The sequence below is a fragment of the Oncorhynchus clarkii genome, chromosome 21 (assembly GCF_045791955.1).
Source record: "Oncorhynchus clarkii lewisi isolate Uvic-CL-2024 chromosome 21, UVic_Ocla_1.0, whole genome shotgun sequence".
In the NCBI taxonomy this organism is placed as follows: Eukaryota; Metazoa; Chordata; class Actinopteri; order Salmoniformes; family Salmonidae; genus Oncorhynchus; species Oncorhynchus clarkii.
Genome location: NC_092167.1, coordinates 16,970,966 through 16,983,864, shown reverse-complemented (window position 1 = coordinate 16,983,864; position 12,899 = coordinate 16,970,966). Strand labels below are relative to the sequence as shown.

At 45.2% G+C, this 12,899-nt stretch overlaps 1 protein-coding gene across 6 annotated transcripts in view; it reads left to right on the top strand.

The window, feature by feature from the left end:
* The window catches only part of LOC139378667 (signal peptide, CUB and EGF-like domain-containing protein 1), a 164,300-nt gene that overhangs the window by 11,567 nt on the left and 139,834 nt on the right, over positions 1 to 12,899 (top strand). For all 6 annotated transcript variants that reach the window (XM_071121055.1, XM_071121057.1, XM_071121056.1 and 3 more), the window contains exon 3: positions 3,828 to 3,953. In XM_071121055.1, coding sequence (XP_070977156.1) covers positions 3,828 to 3,953 — 126 coding nt within the window. The remainder of the gene's footprint in view (positions 1 to 3,827; positions 3,954 to 12,899) is intronic.

Here is a 12,899-nt window from a genome sequence, read left to right as displayed (position 1 = left end):
ATTCTTAAATGGAAGAAGTTTGGGACCACCAAGACTCTTCCTAGAGCTGGCCGCCCAACCAAACTGAGCAATCGGGGGAGAAGGGCCTTGGTCTGGGAGGTGACCAAGAACCCAATGGTCACTCTGACAGAGCTCCAGAGTTCCTCTGTGAGATGGGAGAACCTTCCAGAAGGACAACCATCTCTGCAGCACTCCACCAACCAGGCCTTTATAGTAGCTTTAGACAGAGGGAAGCCACTCCTCAATAAAAGGCACGTGACAGCCCGCTTGGAGTTTGCCAAAAGTTACCTAAAAAGGACTCTCAGACCATGAGAAACAAGATTCTCTGGTCTGATGAAACCAAGATTGAACTCTTTAGCATGAATGCCAAACCTCTGCACCATCCCTACGGTGAAGCATGGTGGTGGCAGCATCATGGTATGGGGTGTTGTATCTTTGGCTATGCCGGACTAAGTGATATGACATGCTATTCTATAAAATATTTTCTCCATAATTAATATTACCTGATTGAGCTAATCATGTAAATGTAATTAACAAGAGAGTTGGGGCACCACGAAATAACATTTATAGAGCTGTTATCTTCCAAATCAAATCTTAAAGACCTAGTAATATTTTACATCAATAGCAGTCAATATTAATCGGCACCTTAATTCAGTCTCATCTGAAAGTTGTAAATTCTTGGTTATCTTCACGAACCCTGACTAACAAGTTGAATCAGCAATACAAAAATGGGTTCGTTCTGTAGTTATTATCTGTACCATCGGACCGTCGTCCTCACATCTTCGGAACAGGAGGTTCCGTTGGCTTGTCGCCAAGGCTTTATATAGAAAGGGATAAAAGGGGTTTGTTTCATAGTTTACAACCTATGTCTCTTCACGTGGGCGGGCCACTGAGTCGGGCCTAATTCACTCATGAAAACCCAATTCTCACATTTTAGAAGCTAAAATCACATCTCATCCCATCACGAATAATTTCATATTCAAACATTTAAATTGAACAACAATTGCATGTGAATCCGATACCTCTGATGTGTAGACTTTCCACTGTAGAGTTTATGTCATCTTATCATTGATGAGAATGTCTCAGATGACAACCAAACTGACATCATACTCATTAAGTACCACTGCATATGTTAAATTGGTCGGATTACCATAATATAGTTCATTTCCCCCCACCTTCTGATGTTCCCAGAATCTCTATGTTAACCAAGGGGTTTGCAAATGTAACATCACTGGGGTAGAGAGAGAGAGGAAAAAGGGGGGAAGAGGTATTTATGACTGTCACAAACCTACCCCCAGGCCAATGTCATGACAGGGGACTGGGAGACTAGTCAGGATCGAGGGAAAGATGAACGGCGCAAAGTACAGAGAGATCTTTGATGAAAACCTGCTCCAGGAGGTCTTCAGGACCTCATACTGGGGCGACGGTTCTCCTTCCAGCAGGTCAACAACCCTAAGCACACAGCCAAGACAACGCAGAAATGGCTTTGGGAGTAGTCTGTGAATGTCCTTGAGTGGCCCAGCCAGAGCCCGGACTTTAACTTATTTGAATTATTGAATTAATTTATCTAAAATCCTGGTTTTGTTTTAGCATTTTGGGATATTGTGTGTAGATTGATGAGGGAATCAAATGATTTAATCAATTTCAGAATAAGGATGTAAGGTAATACTTTCTGAATGCACTGTATCTACCTGCTATTTCTCCTGTCTATACATCCTCCTCCACGTCTTCTCTCTAGTACAAAGACTGATGTTCCTCTGATTCCCCTGTATTTCCACACCTCTGCTTTCCATTGGAGGGTCTCAGGGTGCTATGCAGAGCATGTAAAGGGGTGCCTTGGCATCACGTCTGCTGGTGCAGGGAGAGGCGTTCGTCCAAACACTCCGACAAAAACAGTCATTACCCAGCAGCCCTCTCATTTCAGCGCTCCCTAATTGGTTTCATATGCCTCTGGGATGAGCCACTGATGACCGGGACCAGTTTGTGTACACCAGCCAGGGCCCAGTCCCTGTCTTTAAAGTGCAGAAAGGCCATACCGTTCCTTTGTTCGTGTGGGAAAGAGAGTCGAAAACAAACAGTGGATTAGAATGCATGTTAGGCCGGTGTAATTGCCTGCTCTGTAAACATGGCAGGTGCCAGAGCATCTCTAAAGGAAAGAATGTCTGTCCCAGTTATTTATTTAACTTTTATCTTGATTGGTTTTAACTGACTGGAATGCCTCAGGAAAAACACTTTTAGATCAGATTTCTTCTCTATTTCAAGCATTTCGACCAAGATGTGTTGGCGGTGTCTATTCTATATTGTAGACCCGTTTTTCAACTTAGAAGTAGATTAGGTTAAGCTTCTATTGTAGATATACAGGAACATCAAAATAGCTTTTAACCAAGACACTGTGTGTTCTATCCTGATGACAATGAGCTGTCTAGTGGGTGAGAGGTCTGCGTGAGCAGACCGACAGTGGAATATTTCAGTGTGTTGGCGTTGTACCGGTGGTGTGCTGTGCAGTGTCCAGGGCTGTGTCCCAAATGGCACCCTATTCCCTATACAGTGCACTACTTTTGACCAGAGCCCTAAGGGGAAAAGGGTGCTATTTGGGACGCGAACCCCAGGACTGGGTTCTGTCCAGTCCACGGGATGTAGGAGGCGGAGAGAGACTAGAGAGACTAGTGCTAAAAACTGTTTGTGGCTGACAGAACCAGAACTCACAGAGCCCACCTTGCGGTTGGCAGAGACAGGACAGTGTGTGTGTGTGTGTGCACATATGTGTGTGTGCACGTGTGTATGTGTGTGTGTGTGTGTGTGTGCATGTGTGGGACACAGACAGGCTACTAATGTTGTGTGCCAGTGTCTGAGACAGACAGAATAGGTAAAGGGGATAGGAAACAAATAGAGGGAGAGAGAGAAAGAGAGTGGGAAGAAAGAACAGAGAAAGAAGTGAGATAGAAGAGTGCGAGAAAGGTACTTTAGAGAGGGGGAGAAGGAGCGAGCAAAGAAACAAGAGAAAAGGTGAAAGGGATGCACAGACAGAAAGACAGACAGACTGAGGGAGTGAGAGTCGGCGTCTTGGCCAGGTTGGCGAGTGAGACAGAGACAGAGGGAGTAATACAGGAGTTGAACACTAACCAGATACCTGCTCGGGCCCATCTGGAGTGGAGGAGGACGATAGACGGAGAGAAGGAGAGGATTTGGGGTTGAGGTCTGGCCATCGGTCTGCTTGCCTCCCCTGGCGTTCACACGGAGGGGGGACTGTTTGTTTTAGTGGCTCAGTCCGCATGGCAACCACTTGTGAGTGGCTCCTGTGAAAGACTCCTCCGCTGGCTCAGCATGAAGGGGGAACATAGTCAACGAATAAACATGGCGAGACACTCTCCGTATGCCCCTCTGGACTCTTGTACCCCCAAACACCCCAGTCTTACCCCTAGTATGTATGCAGTCACCATAAGTTGTACCGGTGGACTGCCTTTTATCTCCAACCCTGTACCCTGACCTTTGACCTCTACACTCTCCGTATGCCCCTCTGGACTCTTGTACCCCCAAACACCCCAGTCTTACCCCTAGTATGTATGCAGTCACCATAAGTTGTACCGGTGGACTGCCTTTTATCTCCAACCCTGTACCCTGACCTCTGACCTCTACACTCTCCATATGCCCCTCCTTTTGTACCCCAACACCCATCTCAATGACGCTCCATACTGTTCATCTCTGTCCCCCAATCCCCTACCATCCATTCTACCTTTCCACCTTCCTCTCTTTCCATCCATTTGTTCAGTAGCGACAGTAATTCCTCTCCACCCTTCTCATTGGTCTTCTATGACTCTCCGTTTCAGACATGGACGAGTGTGAGAATGAGTACAACGGAGGCTGTGTCCACGAGTGTATCAACATCCCGGGCAACTACAGGTGCACCTGCTACGACGGATTCATGTTGGCCCACGACGGACACAACTGTCTGGGTGAGTGTGCAGTCCTCCTTAACCCCCTTTTAAACTCAAAGTGCAACCTATCCAAGTCTGTCATTTATGTTTGTATGAGACTGTGCTATCTTCTGGATCTTTCCCTGTGCGTGTGTGTGTGTGTGTGTGTGTGTGTGTGTGTGTGTGTGTGTGTGTTTGTCTGTCTGGCTCTCAGCTCCCTTCGTTCTCCAGAGAGTGTCTCTGTCATCGTTTTGGAGGACATTTTATCCTCATTTCATTCTTTGGGTTTCGTTTTGGGAGGGCGCTCAGGGTTGAAGAGTTCTTCTCTTCCTCAGCTAGATATCTCCAACCGATATCTGTCTGGGGCATCTGCAATGTGCACTAGCGGACAGATCCAGTTCATTTAGTCTCGGCCTTCTCTTATTGACTTAGTGTCAGGCAGACAAATGTGTTTCTGCTCCTCCTGCAACATGCCGGTTCTGCTTGGATGTGCTTAGACACATTTCGTCTTTTCACTCCCCACCCCGCTGATTGACGCAAGCAAAATCAAAATCTGTAGTTTGGATGCCCTTGCCCGCAACCCAAACATATTTGGTGGGACATGTTTTGGCATTTGTAGGCATTATGTCTGATTCTGGGAAGCCAGGGAGGGAGGGAGGAGGAGGGGGGAGAGGAACATGCCATTAGGTGTAGTCAGGAATGTCTGAGTTAGATTCTCCTGGGGACATTTCAGGACTATGTCGTTACAGTGTGAGTCTCACGTGATTTACTTTAGGACCGCTGATTGGGTCTGACTGAGAGACGAGTCCTGGGTCGTGTTCAGTAGGCACGGAACAAAAAACTCTTGGAAACGGAACAAATAGGTCGTTATCAATAAAACCTAGTGATAAGGTACAGAGCGTTTCGATTTGCCTGACGGAGCGCAAGGAGCCCCCCCCCCCCCCAGCTCCACTAAAAGCATTGACAACTGCGTGCCGTTTTCAAGGGACTGTTAAATAAATGTGAACTATTTGGTTGTAATATCAACCACACCTCTTAAAGACCGCAGTTAGAGTTATACAGCATATCTCTCGATATTGGCCACCGTTCATTGGATATTTGAGGGATATCAAATGAAAGTGAACCATACCTGCCGGGTACGAGTGGTTTAGGTTAATTTCCCATCCTTTGTGGGCTCTAGATGTCAAGAATCAGAACGGCGCATTTGCCGTTGTACTGTGAGCTGATAATGTTTACTTTGCAAGCAACCGGTTGTACAGTTGGCATAAACATCGTGGTACATGATTGCTGCTGACAGACATGATAGGCAACAGTGATTGATGGACCAAGTCAAATTGGCTAACTAGCTAATAACAGATCACGTCAATATGGCCTGTTAACGAGCTAACCTTCAGGGGACAAACTAGATGGCTATATTTGCTCGTCGACGACAGTAGTCAGACTGACAGCTTGACCAGGGCGAGGCCTTGCCGATGTTAAGTTCTTTCCAAAAGCCTAATCTCTGATGAAGCAAGCTAAATGACACGTTTGCTAGCTAGCTAGCTACATGCCAAATGGGTATGCTACGGGCCCTCGCGTATCTGAAAATACATGATCAATTGATGTTTACTGATCATGAAACGTGTGCAGTGACTTGCTGTATAACTGATGATAGAGCTAAAAGTGGAATAATGTGGACTTATGACTAGGCTCTTCAAGAGGTGATGCTATTAAAACCAAATAATTATAACATTTATTGAACAATCCCTTGAAAACGGCACATAGTTGTCAACGGTTTTAGCAGAGCTGGGGGTCTCCTTTCCCCCCCCCCCCCCCCCCCCCCCCAGCAGCTAAATCGAACGCTCTGCACATAATTGCGACGTTTTATTGATAGCGACCTGTAGAATGTGTGTTCTTATTGGACATCTTCAGGCAATACTTCCACTATTTCTAAACCTTCCCTCCTGTGTAGGGCCTACTGAACATACACATGGGATGGGATGTATTTGTACATGGTCCTCTCTGGTCTAGTCTGAGTTTGGCCTCACTGACTCTCATCTTGGACACAAACAGACCTCTGTCCTCTTTCAGTTCGCCCAGATGCTGATGAATCTTCAGTGATGACGAGCTTTTCTGTTCCCGCCCCAAGTCCCCCCCCCCACACCCACACCCAACGCCATAAACATAAACTACCTCGTTTTCAGCAGCAAGTCAGCGAGGACAGAGGTCACCAGAGAAGGGCACTCCCATTCCCCCTAACCCTAACCCACCTTCTGTTAGAACCGGGACAACACTGGAGTCTCCACAGCAATGGGATTGTAATTATTCCGAACTCTTAAACATGTCACTTTAATGTTACCCCTGTTGTTATTCTATTGACTTCCCAGAATTCAACTTGGCATGTCAAATGTTTATGTTACCGGTTGCAAATGGACAAAGGAAGGAAAAATGTCAGAGAGAAAATGAACAACTTAAGCTCCCCTCTTATTTAGGTTCAAGGATGAAATTCAATGCTTGAAATCTGCCCGTTTTTATGTTTAGTAAGGCGGGATTGAGACACGGGGGGAGTTGCGTGAAACCTGGCAGAGGACTCGTTGGATTGTGTGTGTTGTGGTGAACTAAAGAAAATTAACACGAGGGAGAGAGATTTACTGCATGTGTCTGTGGCCACTTGGAAGGAATCAATGGGCCACATGCCGGCTATGTGTCAGCAGACCTGGGTTCAACTACTATTCAAAATCTTTGAAATACTTTCAGCGTTTGTTCTCGTCTGCCTGGAGTGCCAGATGGATAAGGTTTGCACCTTGGCGACTATTCTATGGATTCCATTGCGCCGGGCAAGATCAATCAAGCCCAGCGAATGTATTTGAAGTGAAATAATGTGCTATTTGAACCCAGGTCTTTGTGTCGGAGTGGTTATAGAGGGTTCTCTAGTCGTCACACAGCCACTCAGCTGTGGAGTGGAGGAAATTGGCCACATGTCTGTTAAAAAGTCATTAACCAGACTATGCTGATAAGACGTAGCTTTAATAAACAGACACTAATTAGCTGTGAATGGAGAGTTCAAAGGGAGGGATCGGAAAGCAGTCAAGAGAGAAATCAAACACTTATAATCAGACATTTCCCACTGGGCACACACGGGTTGAATCAATGTCTTTTCCAGGTCATTTCAACACAATGAACGTTGAACCGACGTGGAATAGACGTTGAATTGACATCTGTGCCCAGTGGGTTATGACGACACTTAATCACTATCAAACATTTATGATGCAACTTAATCATGATCAGTCATTTAAATAATGGAGAGTACAATGACAAGTGATTTTGTAGCTTTTATTTCATATTAATTTCTGATCTTGGTTCCATACCTAATTCTCTCTCTTTATCTCTCTCTTTCGCTCTCCCTCTCTTTCGTTCTCTCTCTTTCGCGCTCTCTCTCTTTCGCTCTCTCTCTTTCGCTCTCTCTCTCTTTCGCTCTCTCTCTTTCGCTCTCTCTCTCTTTCTCTCTCTCTCTTTCGCTCTCTCTCTCTTTCGCTCTCTCTCTTTCGCTCTCTCTCTCTTTCGCTCTCTCTCTTTCGCGCTCTCTCTCTCTCTCTCTCTCTCTCTCTCTCTCTCTCTCTCCTCCACCTCCTCCTCCTCTCCCTCTGTATTCTCTTGGTTATCTTGGCGGTGGATGTGAATTGGAGGCTGTCCAAGCCATTCCCCCTGAGGCGATGGACTTGCTCTCTATTTGACATCTTTATTGCGGAATGTCTCAAATACAACACAGAATGATGATGGGGATGAGAACAGAGTCAGGACCGCCAAGGGCCAGCGCACACCGCTCAGAGTCCTCCGCTGCTTCCAGGAGCTTCCTTGCTTTCTCTCTCTCTCTATCCAACCGTTATTTTCTTCCCTGTCTGTCTGTCTGTCTGTCTGTCTGTCTGTCTGTCTTCGTCCTCTCTTCTTCACCTCTTCTATCCTTTTCATCTCTCAATTTCCCCCTCCATCTGTCATTGGTTTCTCTTTCTCTTTTCTTTCTGTCTCTCATTCTGTCAGCGGTCAGTATAGTTCTCCTTGACAGAGCACCGAGGTGGCGAATCACTCAACATCAGTGGGAGCCATTAGGTGTGGCTCAGGGAATGGCATCACTTCTCCACAACTGGTTGCCCAATCCCAAGTCTTTTAGTGAAGTGCATTCATTCAGGAAGATTCTATCAGCAGCTCTTCAGCGCTCTGCCTCCCGTCTCACTTTTTCTCTGAGATCATCTGTTAACTTGTTTTTATGCCGAGGCCTGCCTGGTTTGACACACAATGACTGGAGCTAAGGTTGCTGTCTCCTTAAAAATGTTATTTCGTGAAAACTTCACCCTCATCGGAGGTCATGACCTGGCTTTGTCATAGGCTCACAGCTTCCCAGCCAGTCCAGCACCCCCCCGCTCTGCCTGCGTTGCCATGTGTTGCCATGACGTGGTATGAGGCAGACAGCAGCTCGGTAACAAATGTCACAGGAGTATTAGAGGAGCAGATCAGAGCATCATCGCCACCAAGATATCTGATGGATGGATCTGGCACAGTCAGGTTGGAGGGAGAAACGTGGACGGGGTCGTTGGGGTGGGCTCTGCGTGTGGTGATTTTGAGGGTACAGTTGTGGCCACTAAAAAGCTTGCTCTCTAGTGATAGTTGATAGTTGATATGATAGTTTGCCACAGAAACCTGTACTGCTGTCATTTGTGTGCCCACAACTGTATTTCAGTTGGGTAGAGGTACGGGGTGATACTCAGGGTAGTCTGAAGAGTTACAAAAGCTCACGCATAATTAGCGGTAAGCAGGTACAAACTGCCTTTATATGGGCATTTGTATTTTATTTATTTTACTAGGCAAGTCAATTAAGAACAAATTCTTATTTACAATGACAGCCTACCGGGGAACAGGGGTAGAACGACAGATTTTTACCTCATTCGGATGGGATTCGATCCAGCAACCTTTCAATTACCGGCACAATGCTCTAACCACTAGGCTGCCTGCCACCCCGTATCAGGGTTTAAGGTAATTATATGTGTGTAGTTATATCATAGGGTTTTACCATTTGGCTGTATTTCATAGGCTGAGGGGTGGCAGTGTGGTAGAGGTGCTGTAGTGGGGTCCAGGATGTTTATTTGAGGTGTGATCACTGGTAGAGGTAGAGAGGCTCAGGGAGGTACTATTTGGGGTCTGGTGATCTATATTTGAGGTGTGAAGATATACAGTGTAAACTGTTTGAGTAATGAGCGTTGAGTTCCTGCGTATTGACTTTTAACATCACCACCTTTCGTGTTTACCCCTCATCACCAACTCTCTGAGATACAGGTGACTGCCAAAATAATGGAAACGCTTGAGTAAACGAGGGATACAAAGTATATTGGAAGCAGCTGCTTCCACACAGGTGCGGTTTCTGAGTTAATTAACATCCCATCATGCTTAATTAGGGTCATTTAAACATGCTGAGCATGAAAACGACACGCCACGGCCGTCTCAGTCACCAGATCTCAACCCAATTGAACACTGGATTTATGGAGCAGCGCCTGAGACAGCGTTTTCACCGCCGTCAACGAACCACCAAATGATAGAATTTCGTGAGGAAGAATGGCGCCAAATCTCTCCAATAGAGTTCCAGACACTTGTAGAATCTATGACAAGGCGCATTGAAGCAGTTCTGGCTCGTGGCGGCCCAACTCCCTATTAAGACACTTTATGTTGGGGTTTCCTTTACTTTGGCAGTTACCTGTACACAAATAGTATCATGTGCGACACATAGGCATGATATAGGAACAACTATATAATGATTATGCGTAGCTGACACGCATCGTCAACCCACAGTTTGCGGGGCCAAGCCGTGGTTTCCCCATGACTGTGTATGGACATCTATCATCGACCAATCACAATCTGTCCACTTCAATGGTAGGACTCATCAGTAACAACATTAGAGTTTCTTATAAAGTCTCTCCCAGTCATAAGAACCCTTTCACTCAATGCCATGTGAATATATGGTTTGTCTGGGAACAACGGCAGACAGTTAACACAGTCACAGACAAAGCGCGTCTCTAGGGACTTGTCACCAGCCTCACACGTATGGCAGCATGGGTTGAATTAGCTGGGATTATGGGTTGGAGGTGCTGTAAATTAGTTTTGTGTATTCCGTGACTGACAAGTGAGAATATAGGGTCTGTCTGTCCAGTTACTGTAACCGCCCGCCTCCTGTGTTCTGACTCATTCATCGCTGCTGTAAACAAGATGTCAGGACAGAGCTCCAGCAACGTTTCCCCCTGGGTTTGTGCTCAGACGGGTTGCAAAGGCCCCTAAAGTGACTGTTATAAGGCGGCTGAACCAAGATACTCAATTGAAGCCAATGTGATGTGATTCGTTATATCTTGGGGGCTGTAATCATAGACAGAAATGGTATTGGAAACAGTTTTGATTGTTAACACAGCCTTGTTACTTCCCAGTCCCTGTATCTCCGTGCTGCAGGTACTCTAAGGTGTGTGATGCCGTGTCCACAGCCTGGCTACTCGTCAGTGAGGCTGCTGTACAACCAGGTCCAGTGGTCTGGGTCAGGGGGTTGGACTGGGGATCAGGGATCACTGGTGGGATTCTTCATTGTTAGGGTGTACTGCTGTTCCACTACTCTGAAGGCCGTTAACCCCAGGAAATACCACCTGTTGTTTTTCTCCACACCAACTACTTCTAGTAGACTGACGGAATGATAGATGACCAGAAACCTCAAGACATGCTGCTTTGAAATTAAGGGACAAGAGGGAGGGAAACAGGAGGGAAGAAGAACGTGTAGAGAGAGAGAGATAGAGAGGAAGAGAGAGTGAGAGAGAGGGGAAGAGAGAGAGAGAGAGAACAGTCTGTCTTAACCGAACGTGTGTAGGAAGTATGGTCCCATGTATGTTGTGTCAACAAGTTTAGGGCACTAAGATTTAAGATTGCATAATTGCACTGCACTCTGATTAAAGGTCAGTCCTGTTCAGTTCCTCTTCAACCTTTTTGATTTAGACTTGTATTTATTTTTGTTTTGGCCGTGGACACAGCTGGGACCAATATGTTGATCATTTGGTGCCTTGCTACGGACGTCTGTAGGGCTCAGACAAGTTTATTTTCTTTCTGTTGCGTCCTTTTCAGTCCTACGCGAGGACTTAGCTCAAGAGTGCCTTGGCTTCACAGCGGGATAGACCCTGACTGCAGACGCATAGAATGTTGAAACTCTGACACGACAGCACGGACAGATTGGGGGAAGGAAAGGGGGGAGACGTGGAGAGAGGGAGGAGAAGAGGAGGAATAGAGTAAGGGTTAGCCAACAGACTATTGCTAATATCTCTTTAGAGAGAGACTGGGTGAAACATGGAGGCCCAGGGAAGGGTCATCTCCACTCAAAGTCTATGGTTTGATTTATTTCTCCTTTTCACTCTTTCTCTTCTCTCATCTTCCCTCCTCTCCTCTCTACCTCTCCGCCCTTTATCTTTCTTACTCCTCTCGTCACCTCCAGGATGGGAAGTTAATATTTTGGTCCTCTAGCCGCTGTGGTAGGTAGATAAAAAAAATCTAGCAGCCACTGAGATTTTTTTACCTGCCCAAATATTTTTTTTCTCCATAATTAGACAAATAAAATCACACAAAAAAATGGATGAGCGTGTTTCTAATGTATTACTAGTAAGAAGTCATGGGGTACATTGCTTCATTTCATAACAAATTTTGGGACCTGCGAGACAGACATAGTTCAGCTGGCCCTTTAAGGGACAAGCTGTTACCGTGGTAACTTGGACACTGGCTTGTCTGTGATGAAAAAAGTCTCAGACTGTGACCTAGCAGCAGACAATTGCAGCAAACTCAAAGTAACATTGAAAAACAACCTAGCATGTGAACAAAACAAGAAACACGAGGACAAAGTCACACTTTAGTAGCCGTTCTTGTCATTTCGACCAACTTCTACATTAAAAAAAAAATCCCACTGGTGAAATATACATTCTTACCCAACAATGACAAAATCTATCTGCATTTGACAGGTGGCTGGTGTTAATTACACACCCTGGTCACCTCCCTTCTTCTACCCTTCCCTCCTCTCCTCTCCTTTCCCCATCGGCCTTCTCTCCCTTTGTGTCAAGCACATCCTCATCGCGTCCAAATAAAAGTTTACACAAGCAAAACAAAGGCACTCTAGTTTAAACTTGCAGAGTGCCTTGCCAGTGTTTATGTTTAAATGTTGGCAAAGATCAATTAAATGTGGAGATGACAGTTCAACAGCCCTCTCTCTCTCTCTCTCTCTCTCTCACACACACTCTCTCCCTCTCCCTCTGTCTCTGATCTCTCTCTTCTCTGTATCTCTTTGTATTAATCTGAAGTAAAAGCCTCTGTCATATTGATGTCATCTGTTTAGTTTGTCTATAGGCAGTGGTGGAAAAAGTACCCAATTGTCATACTTGAGTAAAAGTAAAGATACCTTAATAGAAAATGACTCAAGTAAAAGTGAAAGTCACCCAGTAAAATACTACTTGAATAAAAGTCGAAAAGTATTTGGTTTTAAATATACTTAAGTATCAAAAGTAAATGTAATTTCTAAAATATACTTAAGTATCAAAAGTACAAGTATAAATCATTTCACATTCCTTCACAAACCAGACAGCACTATTTTCTTGTTTTTTAAATTTACTGATAGCCAACACTCAGACATAATTTACAAACAAAGCATTTGTTTTCAGTGAGTCCGCCTGATCAGAGACAGTTGGGATGACCAGGGATGTTCTTTTGATAAATGTGGGAATTGGACCATTTTCCTGTCCTGCTAAGCATTCGAATTGTAACAAGTACTTTTGGGTGTCAGGGAAACTGTATGGAGTAAAAAAAAACATTGTTTTCTTTAGTAATGTAGTGAAGTAAAAGTAAAAGTTGTCAAAAATATAATTTGTAAAGTACAGATACCTCAAAAAAACACCTAAGTGCTTGGAAGTATTTTTACTTAAGTACTTTACCCCACTGTCTAAATGGAGA